The sequence below is a fragment of the Pseudophryne corroboree genome, chromosome 9 (assembly GCF_028390025.1).
Source record: "Pseudophryne corroboree isolate aPseCor3 chromosome 9, aPseCor3.hap2, whole genome shotgun sequence".
Classification (NCBI taxonomy): Eukaryota; Metazoa; Chordata; class Amphibia; order Anura; family Myobatrachidae; genus Pseudophryne; species Pseudophryne corroboree.
Window position 1 is genome coordinate 161,280,363 of NC_086452.1, and position 23,571 is coordinate 161,303,933.

Here is a 23,571-nt window from a genome sequence, read left to right on the forward strand (position 1 = left end):
CTATTATAATCACGGCACCCTTTGCTTCTTTTATCTTCCTCACCACCCTGGGTAGCAGGATGATCGGAGGAAACGGATACGCCAGATGAAAATCCCATTTCACTGACCGTGTGTCCACAAAGATCGCTCTGGGAACCTTTGTTCTTGAACCGTACACGGGTACTTTGTTGTTCAGATGGGACGCCATGACATCTATCTCTGCCAAACCCCACTTGTCTACTAGAGTCTGAAAGACTTACGGATGTACAGCCCATTCGCTTGCTTGAATAACGTGTCGACTGAGAAATTTGCTTCCCAGTTTAGGACTCCCGGAATGAACACTGCAGACAATGCTGGAAAATGGAGTTCTGCCCATTTTAATATGCGACTTACCTCCTTCATTGCTGTTTGACTGCGCGTTCCTCCCTGATGGTTGAGGTACGCTACCACCGTTACATTGTCCGAGCGGATCTGGACTGGTCTTCCTTGAAGAAGGTCCTTTGCCTGAATCAGTGCCATGTATATGGCCCAAAGTTCTAACAGATTTATTAGCAGGCAACTTTCTTCAGCAGTCCATTGTCCCTGGAACCATAATCTTCCAGACACTGCTCCCCAGCCCTGAAGACTGGCATCTGTTGTCAGGATCTCCCAATCTGATATCCAAAAGAGTCTCCCTTTGTTTAGATGGGATGTTTGAAGCCACCAGGCTAAAGACTTTCTTACCTTGTGTGAAAGTACCATAGTCTGTTTCTTTATTGCCTGATGTATTCCATTCCATCTGACCAGAATCAGACACTGCAGAGGTCTTGAGTGGAATTGTGCATACTCTACCATGTCGAATGTTAACACAATCAAACCCATCAGTCGCATCGCTGCGTGGATTGATATTGTTGGACTGTGTAACAACTCCTGAGTCCTTGACTGTACCTTGGATATCTTGTCCCTTGGTAAAATTATTTTCTGCAGACTTGAATCCAGTACAGCCCCCAATTGAGTCATCCGTTGTGACGGAACTACAGACTATTTTGCCCAATTTATGAGCCATTGTGCCTCTGCAGACATGTTATTGTCTGTTAGAGATGGTCCAGGAGCATTTCCTGCGATTGTGCTAGAATTAACAGGTCGTCGAGGTATGGAAAAATTCTTATCCCCTGCTTGCGAAGGTAAGCTGCCATAACCACCATGATTTTGGTAAACACTCTGGGTGCCGTGGCTAACCCAAAAAGGTAAGGCTTGGAACTGAAAATGCTGCTAGAGGATAGTGAACCTGAGATAGCATTGATGGGACAGTGCTATAGGAACATGTAGGTAAGCATCCTAAATATCTAGGGATACCATATAATCCCCTGGTTCCATGGCCAAAACTATGGAGCGTAGCGTCTCCATGTGAAACCGTGGGACCCAAATATACTTGTTCAGCATTTTGAGATTGAGAATAGGCCGGAATGACCCATTTGGCTTCTGAACCCAAAACAGGTTGGAGTAAAATCTGTCCTCGTTGTGCAGGGGGTACTGAAATGCTTACTCCTGACTGAAGCAGTTTCTGAACTGCCTCTTGCAAAGCCCTGGCCTTCGTCTCTATCCGAGATGGGCTGGTGCAGAAGAACCTTTGAGGAGAATGCTTCTTGAAGAAAAAAACAACCTAGAGATACCACTTCTTGCACCCAGGCATCTGTGCAAACTGAAGAAGTTGGCCCCCTACCGTGGGGTCCCCCAGGAGGAGGCCCACACCATCAAACTGATGGCTTATTGTCTGGTTTTGAGGCTGGCGTTCTGGTAGCCCATTGCTTTTTCCGCTTACCAAATTTATTGTATTGGGGCTGCTTACGATCACTTTTTCCTTTTCCTTGTGACCAAAGGGCCGAAAAGCGGGACACCTACATTTGGGGTTATATGTGGAAGGAAATTTTACCTTTTTGAAGTCTGCTTCTGACTCCAGAATATCTGTCAATTCTTTACCAAACAGAATGCTTCCAGTAAAAGGCAAAGATTCCAGAACCTTCTTAGATTCTGAAACAGCTTTCCATGTACGTAACCAAAGTGCTCTGCAAGCAGCTATTGTTGAAGCTGATGCCCTGGAGGTGATAGTGCCCATATCTAATGCTGCTTCTTCCAAGAATATTGCAGCCTGTTTTATGTGAGCTATATATGATTCTTGCTCACTTGAAGGTGCTGAAAGACAGTCTTCCAGCACCTCCTTCCAGGCAGCAACTGCTTTCGCCATCCAAGCTGAAGCCATGGCTGGCCTTATGACTGCTCCAGACAGAGAAAATATGGTTTTCATAAAACCATCCACTCTCCTATCCGTGACATCATCCAGTGACGTTGAGGCAAAGGCAATATAGATTTCCGCACTAATCGAATGACATGCGTATCTACTTTGGGAGCCATTTCCCATTTTAAACAGTCCCCAGCTGGAAAAGGATAATTGGCATCCCATTTTTGGGGAATTCTATATTTTTTTTACTGGGTGTAGCCCAAGCCTCTTCCATGATTTCCGTAAGCTGGTCTGACCCTGGAAACTCAGTCTTACCTGCTTTGGGCCGTTTAAATACAGGTGCCTTGGTTTTAACACAGGCTCTGCTGAATCCTCTAAGGATAGAATGGCCTTTAATTCTCTAATTAGCTCAGCTATATCCAAAGAGCCGAGCCCTTCTACTTGTTCTTCGTATGCCAAAGTAGAGTATAAAGAGCTTTCATCGTCCAATGAATCATCCTGTGTAGCCTGTGAAGTTGACCGTTTACTTACACTTTAGTTAATCAGCTTGTCTTTTAGGAGAAGCTGGTGAGGGAAATGATATACCGTACGTAGGGAGCTGCATGTATGGGTTATTAGTGTACCCCATTCCAGGTAGTGAAGCTGTAGGAATTACCCGTTCAGCTATACTAGACAAGGTCTGCACAAACATCGCCCAAGATGGATCTATCTGTACCTGACGTTGAACAGGGATCTGCCTTGTAATCTGCTGAAACGCAAAACAATTTGCACATAAACCATCCTGTACCAGATCCTGAGAGGATAATACAGTTTTGCAAGACAAACATGATATTAGTGTTGGTGTTGCTGTGAGTGTACCCTTGTCACTTTTGCCGCTCTTAGACACAAATAACCCGCACTTTCACAGTGTACTACACAATTTGTGACTGTAACCACTTTAACCTTCCAAAGGGATATCAATCTGACCCTACCCATGCACCGGCATTGAGGATCAGAAGAAACAACTGACAAACATATTAAAGTCAGCAATCACACTAGCAGTCAGTCACGTTATATATTAGTCATATGAGCACATAATCAACTACAAACACATTTTAAAGTATGTAGGAGTACATATTACTGAATTCTGTTTTATACAGATCTTAAAGTATTCAGACGCAATGCGAACAAAACCACAGTAATGTACACAGACATTGCATATACACAGACATATGCAATAGGCACTTCAATTTAACTATTCATACTGACAAAACGTAGATCGAAATTTAGTGCTGTATAACCCGTACTCATGTAGAGTGGGATACAGGGAGACTTACCTCACTTCCAAGATCAATCAATACGTTAGCGAACGCTGAGTGGATCCAGATGCTACTAGTGTACACTGCCGCTCCGGGAACTCTTAAGTGGACACAGACGCACTGTGCATACAGACGCATTGGTCATACAGACGCCTGTACTGAGACCGGGTCTACTCGCGGTAGCGCTTAGTGAACACAGACGCAGAGGCCTATTCTGCGACTGAGACCCCTCATGGTAGCATCTGAGACGGAAGTGAGGCAATCAGTTCATGGCGGGAGACTCGCGGAAACTGGTCATGAACTGGGGGGAGGGGCAACCAGGAGAGCATCTAACTCCCCACCACTGACATCAACTCTAGAGATCGCAGCCTCATACTAATCCTGGTGCCTTATGATCCCCAAGGCCTAGCGCTGGAGCACCCGTGGTGGCGGCGCATCAGCTACTGTTTGGTAGTCTCCTCCCAATACAGTGCGGCTGTGTCCGTATTCCCCGACTACGTAGAACCGATGCCTTGCCTTCTCCCCGTGCTCCGGCCACAGCCTGGTAACGTCTGCTGGACCTGCTAGTATATCCGACACAGATGCCCGTCGAGACAGCACTGTATGCATGGGTAAGCATTGTTGCGACCCGGCGAGTGTTGTTGGAGCGACTCTTTCCAATATGCGTATAAAAGACGCTGTTAAGAAAGATCGCTCAAAAACATAGTAAGACTATAAAAATAATATAAGAAAGCTTAGGGCTGCCAAGAACAGCAGCCCTCTGACCATGGTCCGGCTCCTGCCGCACCCAACAAAAAACTGATTTGCATGAGCCAGTGGGCGGGGATATATGGACGAGCCCGTTGCATCCTGGGAGGACTGAAAGCTTGTGATCGTTTGGTGCCAATCCGCTATCGCTCCATCATATCCCATTGTTATTCTGTGGATAACCTGTGGACCCTGCCGGAGAAAATGACAGTTTGAAGCCAATTTATTGCTATGAGCAACTTTTGCACTATTTCTCTAAATCTCTCCCCTTTGCCTCCTCCATCATTCACTGCCTTAAACCACTTGCCTGTCATAGCTGAGCTTTCCCTGACATGGTCGCATCTGATGTGATCAATCAGAAAAATCACTGTGTGGCTGCTGAGGGATTCTTCCAGCAGCTGGCGCTGTCAGAAGGACCCCACAGTCCCTCTGCTTCCCGATTACCTCCACCCAGTGCCTGCCATGTTGCAGATCACTACTCCTAGGCTGCAGAGATAAGCAGCTGCTGAGGAAATGTTAAAAAGCAACCCCTCACGTTCTGAGTGGCTTCTTGACGCTGCAAAGAGCTTCCAGTATAATATAGAGTTGCGATAGTCCAATCATCGATGGTCCGACAGGGTGACCAATGTTTGCACAGAAGTTTACAAATTTGTTTTGAAATAACATTAAAACTTATGAAATATGATTTTATGTGGTTAAACTAAAGTCCCTTCTTGTAAAAGTACATTCCTCCTGTAACAAAAATAATAATCCAGAAATATTTAAAACATCCCGACTTACACCTAAATAATAAAGTGTTTTTTATTTTTAGAGTTTTTAATCAACCCCAACAAAATATACCATTATGGTAAGAACTTACCGTTGATAACGGAATTTTTCCTATGTCCACAGGTATCCACAGGATAACATTGGGATATGCCGGAGCGACAGCGGAAATGGCACCAAACGGTCACGAGCTTTCTGGCCTCTCAGGATGCATCGGGGCTTCTCCATATAATCCCACCCACTGACTCAGTCAAATCAGTTATTTCCACAGCAATTAGGCAGGAGCATCAGGTAGAAACCTATTCAGGCGATATGAACACACATGCACACCCTTCCATGCAAGAGGGAAGAGGTTTAGTGATTGTAAAGATCCTCAAATCAGGTGCGTCAGGGTGGGACCCCTGTGGATACCTGTGGACATAGGAGAAATCCTGTTATTAACGGTAAGTTCTTACCATAATGGTATATTTCTCCGGCTGGGTCCATAGGTTATCCACAGGATAACATTGGGATTCCCAAAGCCAGTTTTAGTGGTGGGGACGCTCCCGATTAGACAGGAGAACCTTTCGCCCGAATTTAGCGTCATGAGAGGCAAAAGTATCCATGGCATAATGTCTAATGAAAGTGTTAATGGAAGACCATGTGGCTGCCTTACAAATCTGTTCTGCTGAAGCACCATGTTGTGCTGCCCATGAAGGACCTACCTTACGTGTAGAGTGAGCAGAGACATTAGCCGGAGTAGGGAGATCTGCACGAGAATAAGCTTCTGATATTAAAATTCGGAGCCATCTTGCCAGCGTCTGTTTACTAGCAGGCCATCCTCTTCTATGAAATCCGTAGAGGATGAAGAGAGAATCTGTTTTTCTGATGGCACTAGTACGATCTATGTAGATTCTTAATGCTCGGACCACGTCCAGCGACGCTTCTCCCGCAGAAAGTCCCGATACCTGAAAAGCTGGGACTACAATCTCTTCGTTAAGGTGAAACTTTGAAACCACCTTCGGAAGATAAGGCAGTTCTCAGAACTAGATCTGGTTATCTGGAAAAAAAAACTTAGGAAAGGAGACTTACACGACAGTCCTCCTCTGACACTCTTCTAGCTGACTCCATTGCCAGTAGAAAGAGCACTTTAGCCGTTGACCAATTAAGATCTGCTCTCTTAAGTGGTTCAAACAGAGGTCCCTGCAGAATTTTAAGAACCAGATTCAAATCACAGGGAGCTGCAGGAGGAATAAATGGAGGTTGAATATGTACAACTCCCTGAAAGAAAGTACGCACATCCTGTAAGTCAGCAATCTTTCTCTGAAACCATACAGTTAATGCTGATACTTGAACTCTCAAGGAAGCTACTTTCAATCCCTTATCCAATCCTGCTTGAAGGAAATCCAAAATCCTGGATACTTTAAAAGATCTTGGATTCAAACTTTTTTCACTACACTAATGAATATACGCTTGCCATATTCGATGATAAATACGAGCTGAAGAAGGCTTTCTTGCTCTAAGCATAGTTTGAATTGTTTTGAAAATCCTCTAACTTCTAGGATAGAGGTCTCAATAGCCACGCCGTCAAAGACAGACGATCCAGATGGCTGTGATAACAAGGACCCTGCATTAGTAGATCTGGACGTTTAGGGAGCAGTATTGGGGCTTCCACAGACATCCTTAGTAGATCTGTGTACCAATGCCAATTATGGTTTCCTTTGCTTGCTTTATTTTTCTCACTACCCTGGGTAACAGGGAGATTGGAGGAAACAGATATGCCAGATGAAACTTCCAATTCACTGACAGTGCGTCTACAAGGATCGCTCCAGGATCCTTTGTTCTCGATCCGTATAATGGAACTTTGTTGTTCAGACGAGATGCCATGAGATCTCTCTCTGGTAGACCCCATCTGTTTACTATGGTCTGAAACATTTCTGGATGTACTGCCCATTCGGTTTCCTGAATGGTGTGTCGACTGAGACCAACTGCTTCCCAGTTCAGTACTCCTGAAACAAACACTGCTGACAATGCTGGAAGATGGAGCTCTGCCCACCTTAGTGAGTGAGTTACTTCCTCCATCAATCTTTTGCTGTGAGTTCCTCCCTGATGATTGAGGTACGCTACTGCTGTTGCATTGTCTGAGCGGATCTGGACTGGTCTTACTTGCAAACTGTCCTTTGCCTGAACTAGAGCCATATAAAATAGACCTTATTTCCAACAGATTTATTGGCAGGCGACTTTCCCTTATGGTCCATTTTCCCTGGAACCAAAGGCTTTCGAGCACCGCTCCCCAGCCCTGAAGACTAGCATCTGTTGTCAGGACTTGCCATTCCTTTATCCAGAAGGGTCTCCCCTTGTTTAAATGGTCCCTCTGTAGCCACCAAGCTAGAGACCTTTTTACGTTTACCGGAAACTTTATCATCTGTCTTTTTATTATCTGATGATTTCCGTTCCATTTGGTCAAAATAAGGTGCTGTAGAGGTCTGGAGTGGAATTGTGCATATTCCACCATGTCGAAGGTTGACACCATCAGACCCAACAGTCGCATTGTTGCATGGACTGACATTGTCTGAGTGTGCAACGACTCCTGAATCATGACCTGCACTTTGGCTATCTTTTTCTCTGGTAAGAAAACCCTCTGTAGACCTGAATCCAATATGGCCCCCAAATGAACCATCCGCTGTGACGGATTCAGAGACGACTTTTCCCAGTTTATGAGCCACCCGTGTCTTTGTAGACAAACTACTGACTGTTGAAGATGGCACAAAAGTAATTCCTGCGAATGTGCTAGGAATAAAAGGTCATCGAGGTATGGAAATATTCTTATCTCCTGCTTGTAGAGATAAGCTGCCATAACCACCATAATTTTGGTAAACACCCTGGGTGCTGTTGCTAGCCCGAAGGGCAAGGCTTGGAACTGAAAATGTTGCTGGAGGATGGCAAACCTGAGGTAACATTGATGAGACCTTGCTATAGGCACATGTAGGTAAGCATCCTGTATATCCAGAGATACCATGTAATCTCCCGGTTCCATAGCCAACACTATAGAGCGTAACGTCTCCATGTGGAACCTTGGAATCCAAATGTATTTGTATAACATTTTGAGATTGAGAATTGGTCGGAATGACCCATTTGGCTTCTGAATCAAAAATAGATTGGAGTAAAAACCCTGTCCCCATTGTGATAGGGGTACCGGGATAATCACACCAAACTAAAGCAATTTCTGAACTGCTTCTTGCAGGGCATTGGCCTTCGACTCTATACAAGACGGGCTGGTGCAAAAAAACCTTTGAGGAGGCTGCCTCCTGAATGGGAACCCATAGCCGAGAGATACCACATTCTACACCCAAGCATCTATCATCGACTCTTACCATATGTGTGCAAAATGAAGGAGGAGTCGGCCCCCAACCCTGGAATCCTCCAGGCGGAGGCCCGTCTCCTCAGGCTGGTGGCTTCTGTTCAGGTTTGGAAGCTGGCTTTCTACTAGCCAATTGCTTCCTACCCCTGGCTGATCTATTGAACTGGGGTTGCTTAGACTCCTCTTTAGCTTTTGCTTTGCCATCAGAATGGCCGAAATTTTGAACCCCTAGTCTTAGGGTTATAACTAGCAAGAAATATGACTTTTTTGGATTTAGCTTCCGATTCTAGAATATTTGACAATTGTTTCCCAAACAATATATTACCAATGAAAGGCAATGCTTCCCGAGCTTTCTTAGATTCTGCATCTGCTTTCCAAGTGGTAGCCAAACTGCTCTACAAGCGCCTACTGTCAAGGCTGATGCTTTAGAAGCAATCGTACCCATATCAATTGCTGCTTCTTCAAATATTGCGCAGCTTGTCTTATACGGCCTAGATAAGACTCCTGCTCCCTGGTAGGAGGGGAGAGGCCATTCTCTAGTTCCTCCCCCATTCTACCATTGCCCTTGCCATCCAGGCTAAAGCCATAGCATGCCTTGTCACTGCCCCTGAGAGAGAATTTTTTTTTTTTTAAAGAAACTATCTACTCTTCTATCGGTGACATCATTTAGTGAAGTAGACGGCAATAGTAAAATAGATTTACGCACAAGTCGAACAACATGTGCATCTACTCTAGGAGGAACTTCTCTTTTTTAACAGTCCGCAGCTGGAAAGGGATAGTAAGAATCCCTAAAACAGCTCCAAGCCAGGCTTGAACTCACAACCTTTAGCATTGCTCAACAGATACAGTCTTATAAGTACCACACACTGCCATTGCATCACTGGAGCACTGTTTAAATACAGGTGCCTTAGATTTTGACACAGCTTTGGCTGATTCTTCCAGAGACAGAATAGCCTTCATGCATCAATAAGGTTAGCTATATCTGATCATCATATGGGGTATTTGAATTCATCTTGTGTAGTCTGTAACATGGATGTATCTACCCTGGTTTTAATAGCCTGGCTATTTGTAAAAGCTGCTGAAACCATAAGAAGGGAGCTGCATGTATAGGTTAATAGTGTAACCTTTCCTGCAGGTGCTAATCTGCCAGCAATTGCAGACAAGGTCTGTGCGACCACACCCCTCTTGCAGGGCGTTGCCCCTCATAAGTAAGATACTAGTCTATTCCATGCAAAATCACTATACCAGATAAACATGTTAAGGGTGTAGGGCCCTGATAAAGTATCTAATCACATTTGCCACTCACAGACAAAGTAAATAATCAATTTTTACAAATACTACTCTCTTTTGTGACTGAAAATCACTTATATAGATATAGAAGTGATATCAATCTGACCACAATCAGTGTACCCGATTTGTGGTTCAGAAACAATACTGACAGACATATAGAAGTCAGCACACATACTAGCAGTCAGTCACGTTAAAATATTAGACATTGTCATATGAGAATACAATCAACCATAAAAATTACTTACAAGTAAAAATGGGACAATTATATTTCTGTTTAACCAGTTTTTTCAGATATATCCTGCAGAAAACAGTAATGTACAGGCCTCATATGCAATATGTAGCAAAAATTAACAATTCATACTAACAAGTAGAGAGAATTTTTAGTACTATATAACCCATTTCTCCATACATTGGGATACAGGGAGACTCACCACACTTCCATATCCATCAATGCGCTCACAAGACGCTGAGTGGATTCAGACGCTACTAGTGTACACTGCCGCTCTTGATGACTGATGAGAGACACAGACACTCTTTAATGGACACAGACGCTCATTGACCGATAAGTATATGCAGACGCTCCTGTCTGCGACCGGGTCTAGGCGGAAAGTCTAGTGTACACCATCGCAGTGTCTAAGCTGCGACCAAGTACTCTCGTGGTAGCATCTGAGCCGGAAGTGAGGTCATAAGTTCATGGACGGGAGACGCACGGAAACTGGTCATGAACTTGGGGGAGGGGCGGCCAGGAGAGCGTCCAACTCCCCCCGTTGACTTAAACTCTAAGGATCGCGGCCTCACCTAGTCCTGGCGCCTATGATCACTAAAGCATAGCGCTGTTACACTTAAGAGTGGCGGCGCATCAACCACTGTTTGTAGTCTCCTCCAATACAGTGAAGCTGTGTCCGGACCCCTAGTAAGAGGAAACCGATTGACTTACCTTCTCCCCATGCTCCGGCCACAGCCTGGTTACGTCTGCTGGGCCTGCTAGAATCAACAGACACAGACGCCCGTCGAGACAGCACTATACCGCGAAGTTAAGTGTTGTTGCGACCCGGTGGAGAGTTGTTGGAGTGACTCTTTCTAGCATGCATTTAAGATGCTGTTAAGAAAAGTCACTCAAAAAAAACATAGTAAGACTATAAAAATAAAATAAAAAAGTTTCAGGCTGCTATTAACTGCAGCCCTGTGACCATGGTCCGGCTCCTGCCGCACCAAACAAAAATCTGATTTGACAGAGTCAGTGGGCGGGATTATATGGAGAAGCCCCAATGCATCCTGGGAGGCCAGAAAGCTTGTGACTGTTTGGTGCCATTTCCGCTGTCGCTCCAGCATATCCCAATGTTATCCTGTGGATAACCTGTGGACCCAGCCGGAGAAACAGTAATCAGAAAATACATTTAGCCGAAGTCAAACTATTCATGCTTTGATATCCGAGCATTAATAAAAGAAGGAAAAGACTGAGAACCTTTCGATTTATCTGAAAATGTGGCCACCGCCTTTTAACAGACTGCTTTGAGGAGGATGGAAGAACTACTTCTCTAGGTACTGGTGGGATGTTTCCTGAAACTGTGTGAGGTTTACTTTGCGAGCAACTCCCCTGTTTTTTAGCCTGAAGGACGTTAAGAAGTTCTACTTGTGTATCAGACGTTCCTTCCGCCAATCCAAAATCTACTAAAGCATACCTAAAAAGAAAGAAAATACAACCGAAAATTTACAGAATTCTGGAAAATTAATGATCTTCATTGTTTAAATTACATACTCTCCTTAAAGAGCAGGAGTCATCCTAATAGTTTTTTCCATAAAAAGGTGTTAAATGAATGATTGGTTTTTGCTGTTTATTCTTCTTGAGAATGCTTTAAGCCTGATATTTGTAGTAAGCCAGTATGATTCTGACAATAGCAGAGAACTGGTCACTTGCAGAATGCATGAGAATTATTTTTTTTAACCAAAATTTGATGTAAATTTTTTTTATTTATTGAGAGTATGAAATATGTGAAGGTCACCACTCCTAAAGAGGCTGTATGGGATAGCAGAGACAGATCATGGAATATGTACTGTAATCACAACTAAAAATACAGTTCATCCAATAGGGTAAGAAAACTCCATGGTGAGGTTTGATACATATACACCAAGAAACTGTAACATATGCATTATAATACTTACTGCTTCAGCTTCCTGTTGTACAAGAAGTTATTCGGTTTAACATCTCTGTGAATAATACCAAATTGATGGATTCGTTTAAGAGCTTTCAGAAGATTATATATGTAGTCCTTCACTTCTTGAAAGCTGAGTGTAGGTAAAATATTCTGCAATAAACAAAAACAATACAAATCAGCTCAGTGGGCAACAAGTTCAAGGGTTTGACATAAAAAAAAAAATTAAATAGAAACAATATCAACGTTACAGAATTACACCATAGGCTTCTCTACAATGTACCATATATTGGGGACATCCAATTATCCCCATTAAAACATCGTGTCCGAAAAGCGGCCATTTTCGGCTGTTTTTCTGACTTTTTTCCGATGTTTCACCGATTTTTTTTTTGATTTTTTTTTTACAGACTATCCAGATGGATCGCCTGTAAAAAAAAAATTATATATATATATATATATATATATATATATATATATATATATATATATATATATATATATATATATATATATAAATATAAAGCCCCTTTCACCCAAAAACACAAAGGTTCAGTAAAACCTGTGTAATTTCGTGTGAAACAGCCCCGTTTTCGGACGGAAATTGCCGGGGCTAATTGGATATCCCCGTGAGGTAGTTGTGGGATTGAAGAGATTTTCAGGCCTTAAATGGAATATCCACTTTTTTTTTTTTTTTTTTTTTAAGATCTTACAATGACTAGCGTTATCTATACAGTATGCTCATATAGTAAAAAAAAAAAAAAAAAAAAATTACACTAGAAAATTGTTTTTGTATCACACTCAACCTGTTACTAGCATCACTGTAGGATTTCAGTTTATGTACATGGCTACTGTAAGGTAGAAACATTGTCATCCACCAATGTTAAAGCTTCCATTAGAGGCATCATCTCTGTGCGGCATGAGTAGGCTCAAGAGAGTAGAAGGTGGAGACACGAAAGATGAACTAGTCATAGCAGAAGTATTACCACTTGCATGGCAAAGTCGCATCTGATGCAACCAGTCACAAACACATACTGGGCAGCTGCCAGTCTCAGGCTCCGCCCCAGTATATGTCCTCATCACTGCTGGCCATAATGATCAAGCAGTCCAGCTGCTGCAGGGCAGCCAAGACTGCAATATAAAATCAGCAACTGAGGCTCATGGTAGCCGCGGCTTCTCTTCTAGTGTCCCGATGACTGAACAGCAGCCCCCATCTTGGCAGCAGTGCAGAAGAGTCCGCATTAAGCAACCGCAGCTCTGCACCCAATGCGGTCTAATCACTGCTGGCCACACTGACTCTCTCCTCTAATGCTGGGTATACATTAGGCCATGGGTCTTCAACCAGTGACCCTCCAGCTGCTGTGGAGCTACACATCCCAGCATGCCCTGCCTCAGTTTTAGCATGCCTTAATAGCAGAACTGTGGTAGGGCATGCTGGGATGTGTAGTTCCACAGAAGCTAGAGTGCTGCAGGCTGGAGACCCACGCACTAGGCAATATGCTGTCCGATCCGGCAGATTTGACAGACATCTAGTACACAGGTTCTCAGGACCCCACACAGCTCATGTTTTCCTGGTCACATGTGGATTTATAAAATTGAACAGTTGGTGATACACAGCACACTTGCCGGGTGACATGGAAAACGTGAACCATGTGGGGTCCTGAGTACCAGGTTTGAGAATCACTGGTTGTTATGATTCCAGTACTTCTGACCAGAGGAGATCTTATGACAGAGGCCAGAGTACTGGAAGGAAATGCTGGTTACGGGAGCGGGAAAGCCTAGTAACCCCTGGCGCCCTAACTCCGTTGTCTCGCCCGTGTAATCAGAAATCCCCTGCGAGACTATGGTTGCTTGAGCCCATGGCAGCCGCGTTTGAAGGGCGGATTATGTCTGCCCAACTCCGATGCCCCCTCAGGTCTTAATGGGAGACAAAGGGAAATCCGAGACAGGGTGATAACAAGGGGCCCTCTGACTAAGCAACCAGGCCAGGGGCTACAAGCTAACTAACTTAAACCAGAAGTATGTGCTGACAAACCGCCAGGGAAAAGGACAACCAAAAATCCACTAATCCGTTACTCCTATCCAGCACCGCTGGATACCAGAGTGGATTTGTGGGAGCGGAATCCTCCGCAAAAAGCTCCGAAACACAATATAACCAAATAATAAATAGTAAGCGGTCAAGCCGCAACACACGGCTACGCCGCAACTCACGAACACCACAGGATGTTAAAGGTGCTCGGTCTGGACTCCAGGAAAAGATGACAACTTTCGAGTACAGGATCACTGAGGACAGGAACGACCGGATAGAACAGGACTGGAAAACTCTCTGCAACTGACACAGCAAACAGGAAGCTATTACCGGCGTCTGTGAGAAGTCCTGAGAGTGCCTTTAAATGGGAGCCCTCCAATCAGGAGCCAGACAGGGCTAATTACAACACGCCGTGCAGCTGCATGCTGCACGGCCAGGAACCAGTGAGGTGATTAACTTAGACCCAGCAACGGGGAACGCGGTCCGACAGTGGCGTCCCCGTTGCTAGGGTCTGTGCGGCTCCGTGCGCCCGGCGTCTAGCGTTGCTAGGGAGCCGGCGGCTGTCCGCATGCGGCGTCCCTAGTTGCTAGGCGCCGGGCCGCACTGACGAGCGGACCCTCGGCGCCTAACACTGGTCTACTGTGTACCCGTGATTGTGCGATCAGACCGTTTGCCGTGCTGTACGCCCGACAGAATGATGCTGGCAACGATAAGATGGACAGGGAATGCAGCTGTGCGTGATATATTCTGTGCGTATGGCACGGACAATATTGTTATATTGTCGTGTAGTTAAGTCTCTGCTTTACATAGTGCAAACTATGGGGTAGATGTACAATACCCGCACTTAACGTGCAGTTATAACGCTTCCTGCTTCATCTCTTTACCAAGGAGAAGCAGCAGCGCCAAGATGGATGAACAACTCTGATACCAAAGTAAGTGTGTGTGTGAAAACTCCTCCCTCCGGCGATCACTGCTAGCTGACACAGGGGGAGATGTACTTGGCAAGGATAAAATTTGTATTTTTTACTTACCGTAAAATCTGAGTCCATCTGGGGGACGCTTCGCACTTACACTTGGGTTAGAGTGTGTGAGTATGGAGTTTGGCACAAGCTATGAAAATAACTAACTCCTCCCCCTCTCATCAACCCCCTGTTCACAGGAAGTACTCCTCAGTTAAAGTTTAACAAAGCCAAGAGAGAGAGAAAACAAAACCAACAATCAATAACCAGACAAAATGGAAGGGATTGCAGCTTCCCCCTGATGGACTCAGAGAATGATTTTACGGTAAGTAAAAAAATCCAAATTTCTCTATCATCCATCTAGGTGATGCTGCGCACTTACACTTGGGTGATAACCCAAAGCAAGCCAAAGAGGAAGGGGGCGCAAACAGGCGGGAAATCCGCCCCTAAGATCAGACGCCCAACAGAGGCATTGCATCCCCCCATACCAAAAGTATGGAAACAATAGAATCCTGTGAAGGTTGCCACTCTACACAGTTGCACAATAGAGGCACCTCTGCGAACAGCCCAGAAGGCCCCAACGGCCTGAGTCGCACAATTCAGTAGAGGGTCATAAGCAGGAACAGCAGAGGACACAAGGCTGATGGGTAGCTGATGTGAAACAAGCCTCAGTGTTTTTAGAGACCGGTCAACCTCGCTGGGATGCACCACTAAGAACAAACGTGTCCGTACGGCGAACTTCAAAATGTTTCAGTTCAAGGTTTGTCTTGAACCCAGGTCTCAATATACACTGGTCTCTAGCATTAGTGCACTGAGCCAAAGCTCCTGTGTTGAAAAAAGGAGTTTTGTATGTAAAACCACTATCCCAATAGAAAAACCAACAAAGGGGGACTGCAGTAAAGGACTGCCAACTCAGAAACATGCCAAGCTGAGGCAATGGGCAAAAGAAAACAAAACCACCATAAGAGGAAGGAATCGCCACCCAACAGAGTCCAGAGGCTGGAAAGGAGACACAGGAGCTACACAGGGAAACTGTATATGCAAAAAGCTGTGAAGAAAACACCGAACATCCGTAAGAATGTTGGTAACCATCTCTGGAAAAGAAAATCTAGAGCAGAACCCTGTATCTGAAGATAAGACAAAGTCCTTCTGACAACTGTTTTTTCAGAAAGGACAAGAGGCGAAAAAGACTAAGAACTTCAGCTGAGAGGCCTTTATATTCGCACCAAAAGATGAAAAGTTTTACTGGGCACTGTGATTGGTTTGCGAGCCTGAAACATAGTCAGGGCTACTGACTGAGGTAAACTTATTACTCTGATGATGCTGTTCTCCACAATCACGCTGTCACCATCAGACGAAACAAATCCTGGTGATTACACAGTTTGAAAGTGAAAATCTGGCCAAAGAGGTACACTACAAGGAGCCTTGGCCACCCTGGTCTGAAGCATTGCAGAGCAGTGTCAACAGGCAAATCCAGAGCGATTTACGATGACGGAAAGAGCCACTGGTCAAATGCGTTGACGCACTCATGGGATCTTGCCAAAGGCAGAAACAAATATGCCAGATGAAAGTGACAAGGAGCTAACACGGCATCCATGATTGCCACAAGAGTATCCCCGGAGTGATCACCGTACCAAGGAAGTCCTTTTTGCAGAGACGAGAAGCCCTGAGGTCGATGTCAGCTTGCCACACAAGTACATCAAAATCAGAAAAAAACCTGTTGGATTATTTCACATTCTTCAGGGAAGAAGAGCATGACAATCCGGGAAGTCCACTTCCCAGTTATCCATTCTGGAACAGGCCGATATTGCCGGCACCCAAAGTTCCGCCCTCTGCATATGTGAGATATTGTTCCGATGGCTCTCCAGCTGCAAGTGCCACTGTGCATGTTGATATAGGCCACTGCAGTGTCGAAGTTTGACTGGATGCGGGATGCCAGACCATGCTAATCTTCTCTGTATCGTTCCATTTTTTTTTTTTTTTTTTTAGTATATGTGCTGCCAAAGCGAGCACTTGTAGAAAGCCTTGAGCTGGAGCCAAAGAGTCATGGATTGCCCAGAGATGAAATGGACATCTCCACTACGGACCTCAATGTTTTTGAAAACTAAAGTTGAAACCCAAAACCGTAACGTCCGAGACAAGTGACTGTGGTTATGACCTTCCATGTCATGACAGAAAATGGGAATCCTATGGGTCAGATTCAGATTGTGTAGACACCAACAAAGATATTGTCGTATTTGAAGTGACATACTGAACTGTTTATGTAAACTCAATTCTGCCTGGGATTAGTAACATAGAATTTGAGATTGAAGAATCCAGGCATGAGACCGGGAGAATGGAGCCACCTGTAAAGTCGCCTCTATCTTGCAGAGGAAGTGTATGCCATGGATCACTGACCTGAGGAAACTGCAGGAAAATAAATAAATAAGATTTTAAACCTACCGGTAAATGTTTTTCTCATAGTCCGTAGAGGATGCTGGGACTCCGTAAGGACCATGGGGATAGACGGGCTCCGCAGCAGACATGTGCACTTTAAGAAAGACTTTGGATCTGGATGCGCACTGGCTCCTCCCTCTATGCCCCTCCTCCAGACCTCAGTTAGAGAAACTGTGCCCAGAGGAGACGGACAGTACGAGGAAAGGATTTTAGTTAATCTAAGGGCAAGATTCATACCAGCCACACCAATCACACCGTATAACCTGTGATATACAATCTAGTTAACAGTATGAACAACAACATATCATCGGTCCATAACCGACGAAACTATAACATAACCCTTATGAAAGCAATAACTATATACAAGTCTTGCAGAAATAGTCCGCACTTGGGACGGGCGCCCAGCATCCTCTACGGACTACGAGAAAAAGATTTACCGGTAGGTTTAAAATCTTATTTTCTATAACGTCCTAGAGGATGCTGGGACTCCGTAAGGACCATGGGGATTATACCAAAGCTCCCAAACGGGCGGGAGAGTGCGGATGACTCTGCAGTACCGATTGAGCAAACAGGAGGTCCTCCTCAGCCAGGGTATCAAACTTATAGAACTTTGCAAAGGTGTTTGACCCCGACCAAGTAGCAGCTCGGCACAGCTGTAGTGCCGAGACCCCTCGGGCAGCCGCCCAAGACGAGCCCACCTTCCTAGTGGAATGGGTCTTAACCGATTTTGGTAACGGCAATCCTGCCGTAGAATGCGCCTGCTGAATCGCGTTACAGATCCAGCGAGCAATAGTCTGCTTTGAAGCAGGGCCGCCAACCTTGTTGGCTGCATATAGGACAAACAGTGCTTCTGTTTTTCTGATCCTAGCCGTTCTGGCCACGTAAATCCTCAAAGCCCTGACCACATCAAGGGACTCTGAATCCTCCAAGTCCCGTGTAGCCACAGGCACGACAATAGGTTAATTCATATGAAAGGATGAGACCACCTTAGGTAGGAATTGAGGACGGGTCCGCAATTCCGCTCTATCCATATGGAAAACCAGATAGCGGCTTTATCACATAAAAGCCCCTAATTCCGAAACTCGCCTAGCCGAAGCCAAGGCTAACAACATGACCACCTTCCAAGTGAGATATTTTAACTCCACTGTTTTAAGTGGTTCAAACCAATGTGACTTAAGAAAACTTAACACCACGTTAAGGTCCCAAGGCGCCACCGGAGGCACAAAAGGAGGCTGAATATGCAGTACTCCCTTCACAAAAGTCTGTACTTCAGGCAGAGAGGCCAATTCCTTTTGAAAGAAAATGGATACGGCCGAAATCTGAACTTTAATGGAGCCTAATTTTAGGCCCAAATTTACTCCAGTTTGTAGGAAGTGAAGAAAACGGCCTAGATGGAAATCTTCCGTAGGAGCATTCCTGTCCTCACACCAAGAAACATATTTTCGCCATATTCGGTGATAATGTTTAGATGTCACGTCCTTCCTAGCCTTTATTAGCGTAGGAATGACCTCATCCGGAATACCTTTTTCCGCTAGGATTCGGCGTTCAACCGCCATGCCGTCAAACGCAGCCGCGGTAAGTCTTGGAACAGACAGGGACCCTGTTGCAACAGGTCATGTCTTAGAGGAAGAGGCCACGGATCTTCTGTGAGCATTTCCTGCAGATCCGGATACCAGGTCCTTCTTGGCCAATCTGGAACAATGAGTATTGTTCTCACTCCTCTTTTTCTTATTATTCTCAACACCTTGGGTATGAGAGGAAGAGGAGGAAATACATAGACCGACTGGAACACCCACGGTGTCACTAGGGCGTCCACAGCTACCGCCTGAGGATCTCTTGACCTGGCGCAATACCTTTGTAGCTTTTTGTTGAGACGGGACGCCATCATGTCTATTTGGGGCAATCCCCACCGACTTGCAATCTGTGCGAAGACTTCCTGATGAAGTCCCCACTCTCCTGGATGCAGGTCGTGTCGGCTGAGGAAGTCTGCTTCCCAGTTGTCCACTCCCGGAATGAACACTGCTGACAGTGCACTTACATGATTCTCTACCCAGCGAAGAATTCTGGTGGCTTCCGCCATCTCCACTCTGCGCCTTGTGCCGCCTTGGCGGTTTACATGAGCTACTGCGGTGACGACGTCCGACTGAATCAGCACCGGTCAGTCGCGAAGTAAGGTCTCCGCTTGACGTAGGGCGTTGAATATGGCCCTCAGTTCCAGGATGTTGATGTGAAGACAAGCCTCTTGACTTGACCAAAGGCCTTGGAAATTTTTTCCCTGTGTGACTGCTCCCCAACTGCGGAGGCTCGCGTCCGTGGTCACCATGATCCAATCCTGAATGCCGAACCTGCGGCCCTCTAGAAGGTGAGCACTCTGCAGCCACCACAGGAGAGAAACCCTGGCCCTGGGGGACAGGGTGATCCGCTGATGCATGTGCAGATGTGACCCGGACCATTTGTCCAATAGGTCCCACTGGAAAGTCCTTGCATGGAACCTGCCGAAGGGAATGGTTTCGTATGTCGCCACCATTTTTCCCATGACTTGAGTGCAATGATGCACTGACACTTGTTTCGGCTTCAACATGTTCTTGACTAGAGTCATGAGTTCCTGCGCTTTTTCTTCCGGAAGAAAACCCCTTTTCTGGTCTGTGTCCAGAATCATGCCCAAGAAGGACAAGCGAGTTGTAGGATCCAGCTGCAACTTTGGAATATTGAGAATCCAGCCGTATCGCTGTAACACCTTCAGTGAAAGGGATACTCTGTTCTGCAACTTCTCCCGTGATCTTGCTTTTATGAGGAGATCGTCCAAGTACGGGATAATTGTGACACCCTGCTTTCGCAGGAGCACCATCATTTCCGCCATTACCTCGGGGCCGTGGAAAGCCCAAACGGCAACGTCTGAAATTGGTAATGACAATCCTGTATCGCAAATCTCAGGTACGCCTGATGAGGATATATGGGAACATGCAGGTATGCATCCTTTATGTCCAGCGATACCATAAAATCCCCCCCTTCCAGGCTGGCGATGACCGCTCTGAGCGATTCCATCTTGAACTTAAACCGTTTTAAGTAAAGGTTCAGGGATTTTAAATTCAAAATGGGTCTGACCGAACCGTCCGGTTTCGGGACCACAAACAGGGTTGAGTAGTACCCCTTCCCCCTCTGAAGCAGGAAAACTTCGGCCACCACTTGTTGAAGACACAATTTTTGAATCGCCTGTAACACTATCTCCCTTTCCAGGGGAGAAGTTGGTAGCGCCGATCTGAAATACTGGCGAGGAGGCACCTCTTCGAATTCCAGCCTGTATCCCTGGGAAAAAATTTCCATTGCCCAGGGATCCACCTGTGATTGAAACCAGATGAGGCTGAAAAGTCGAAGACGTGCCCCCACTGGAGCGGACTCCCTCAGGGGAGCCCCAGCGTCATGCGGTGGATTTTGCAGAGGCCGGGTAAGACTTCTGTTCCTGGGAACTAGCTGTGTTGTGCAGCTTTTTTCCTCTGCCCTTACCCCTGGCAAAAAAGGACGATCCACGTACTCTTTTGCTTTTATTTGAACGAAAGGACTGCATTTGATAATGAGGCGCTTTCTTAGATTGTGAGGGAACATAAGGCAAAAAAATAAGATTTTACTCACCGGTAAATATATTTCTCGTAGTCCGTAGTGGATGCTGGGGACTCCGTAAGGACCATGGGGATTAGCGGCTCCGCAGGAGACTGGGCACAACTAAAGAAAGCTTTAGGACTACCTGGTGTACACTGGCTCCTCCCACTAAGACACTCCTCCAGACCTCAGTTAGGATACTGTGCCCGGAAGAGCTGACACAATAAGGAAGGATTTTGAATCCCGGGTAAGACTCATACCAGCCACACCGTATAACTTGTGATACTATACCCAGTTAACAGTATGATAACAACTGAGCCTCTCAAAAGATGGCTCAACAATAACCCTTTAGTTAGGCAATAACTATATACAAGTATTGCAGACAATCCGCACTTGGGATGGGCGCCCAGCATCCACTACGGACTACGAGAAATAGATTTACCGGTGAGTAAAATCTTATTTTCTCTAACGTCCTAAGTGGATGCTGGGGACTCCGTAAGGACCATGGGGATTATACCAAAGCTCCCAAACGGGCGGGAGAGTGTGGGTGACTCTGCAGCACCGAATGAGCAAACTCTAGGTCCTCCTCAGCCAGGGTATCAAACTTGTAGACTCTTGCAAGAGTGTTTGAAACCGACCAAGTAACAGCTCGGCAAATTTGTAAAGCCGAGACCGCTCGGGCAGCCGCCCAAGAAGAGCCCACTTTCCTCGTGGAATGGACTTTCACAGATTTACGGAGCGGCAGTCCAGCCGCAGAATGTGCAAGTTGAATCGTGCTACAGATCCAGCGAGCAATAGTCTGCTTAGAAGCAGGAGCACCCAGCTTGTTGGGTGCATACAGGATAAATAGCGAGTCAGTTTTCCTGACTCCAGCCGTCCTGGAAACATATACTTTTCAGGGCCCTGACTACGTCCAGAAACTTGGAATCCTCCAAGTCCCAAGTAGCCGCAGGCACCACAATAGGTTGGTTCACATGAAAAACTGCTACCACCTTAGGAAGGAATTGGGAACGAGTCCTCAATTCCGCCTTATCCATATAAAATACAGATAAGAGCTTTTGACAAAGCCGCCAATTCCGATACACGCCTGGCCGACGCCAAGGCCCACAGCATGACCACTTTCCACGTGAGGTATTGTAGCTCCACGGATTTAAGTGGCTCAACTCAATGCGACTTCAGGAAATCCAACACTACGTTGAGATCCCACGGTGCCACTGGAGGCACAAACGGGGGCTGACTATGCAGCACTCCCTTAACAAAAGTCTGAACTTCAGGCAGTGAAGCCAGTTCTATTTTGGAAGAAAATCGATAGAGCCGAAATCTGGACCTTAATGGAACCCAATTTTAGGCCCATAGTCACCTCTGACTTGTAGGAAGTGCAGAAAGCGACCTAGCTGAAATTCCTCCTTTGGGGCCTTACTGGCCTCACAGCACGCAACATATTTCCGCCATATGCGGTGATAATGGTTTGCGCTCACTTCTTTCCTAGCTTTAAATAGCGTAGGGATAACTTCCTCCGGAATGCCCTTTTCCTTCAGGATCCGGCGTTCAACCGCCATGCCGTCAAACGCAGCCGCGGTACGTCTTGGAACAGACAGGCCCCCTGCTGCAGCAGGTCCTGTCTGAGCGGCAGAGGCCATGGGTCCTCTGACATCATTTTTTGGAATTCTGGGTACCAAGCTCTTCTTGGCCACCCGGAACAATGAGTATAGTTCTTACTCCTCTCCTTCTTATTATTCTCATTACCCTGGGTATGAGAGGCAGAGAAGGGAACACATACACCGACTGGTACACCCACGGTGTTACCAGAGCGTCCACAGCTATCGCCTGAGGGTCCCTTGACCTGGCGCAATATCTTTGTAGCTTTTTGTTGAGGCGGGACGCCATCCTGTCCACCTGTGGCCTTTCCCCACGGTGTACAATCATTTGGAAGACTTCTGGATGAAGTCCCCACTCTCTCGGGTGGAGGTCGTGTCTGCTGAGAAAGTCTGCTTCTCAGTTGTCCACTTCGGGAATGAACACTGCTGACAGTGTTAACACATGATTTTCCGCCCATCGGAGAATCCTTGTGGCTTCTGCCATCGCCATCCTGCTTCTTGCGCCGCCCTGTCGGTTTACATGAGCGACCGCCGTGATGTTTTCTGACTGGGTCAGCACCGGCCGGTGTTGAAGCAGGGGTCTAGCCTGACTTAGGGCATTGTAAATGGCCCATAGTTCCAGAACATTTATGTGTAGGGAAGTCTCCTGACTTTTCCATAGGCCTTGGAAGTTTCTTCCCTGTGTGACTGCCCCCCAGCCTTGTAGGCTGGCATCCGTGGTCACCAGGACCCAGTCCTGTATGCCGAATCTGCGGCCCCCTAGAAGATGAGCACTCTGCAGTCACCACCACAGCGACACCCTGGCCCTTGGAGACAGGGTTATCCGCCGATGCATCTGAGGATGCGACCCGGACCACTTGTCCAACAGATCCCACTGGAAGATCCTTGCATGGGACTTGGCGAATGGAAATTCTTCATAAGAAGCTACCATCTTTCCCAAGGCTCGCGTGCATAGATGCACCGATACCTGTATTTGTATTAGGAGGTCTCCGTCTAGAGACGCCAACTCCTTGGACTTCTCCTCCGGGAGAAACCCTTTTTATCCTGTTCTGTGTCCAGAACCATACCAAGGAACAGTAGACGCGTCGTAGGAACCAGCTGCAACTTTGGAATATTCAGAATCCAGCCGTGCTGTTGTAGCACTTCCCGAGATAGGGCTACTCCG

The 23,571-nt window shown here is 46.1% G+C and overlaps 1 protein-coding gene across 2 annotated transcripts in view; it reads right to left on the reverse strand.

The window, feature by feature from the left end:
* The window catches only part of CDC7 (cell division cycle 7), a 308,046-nt gene that overhangs the window by 137,102 nt on the left and 147,373 nt on the right, over positions 1 to 23,571 (reverse strand). Inside the window, exons 5-6 of one of the 2 annotated variants that reach the window (XM_063939919.1) lie at positions 11,801 to 11,943; positions 11,103 to 11,319 (exon numbers count right to left, since the gene is read on the reverse strand). In XM_063939919.1, coding sequence (XP_063795989.1) covers positions 11,103 to 11,319; positions 11,801 to 11,943 — 360 coding nt within the window. The remainder of the gene's footprint in view (positions 1 to 11,102; positions 11,320 to 11,800; positions 11,944 to 23,571) is intronic. The other variant, XM_063939920.1, reaches the window with a different exon arrangement.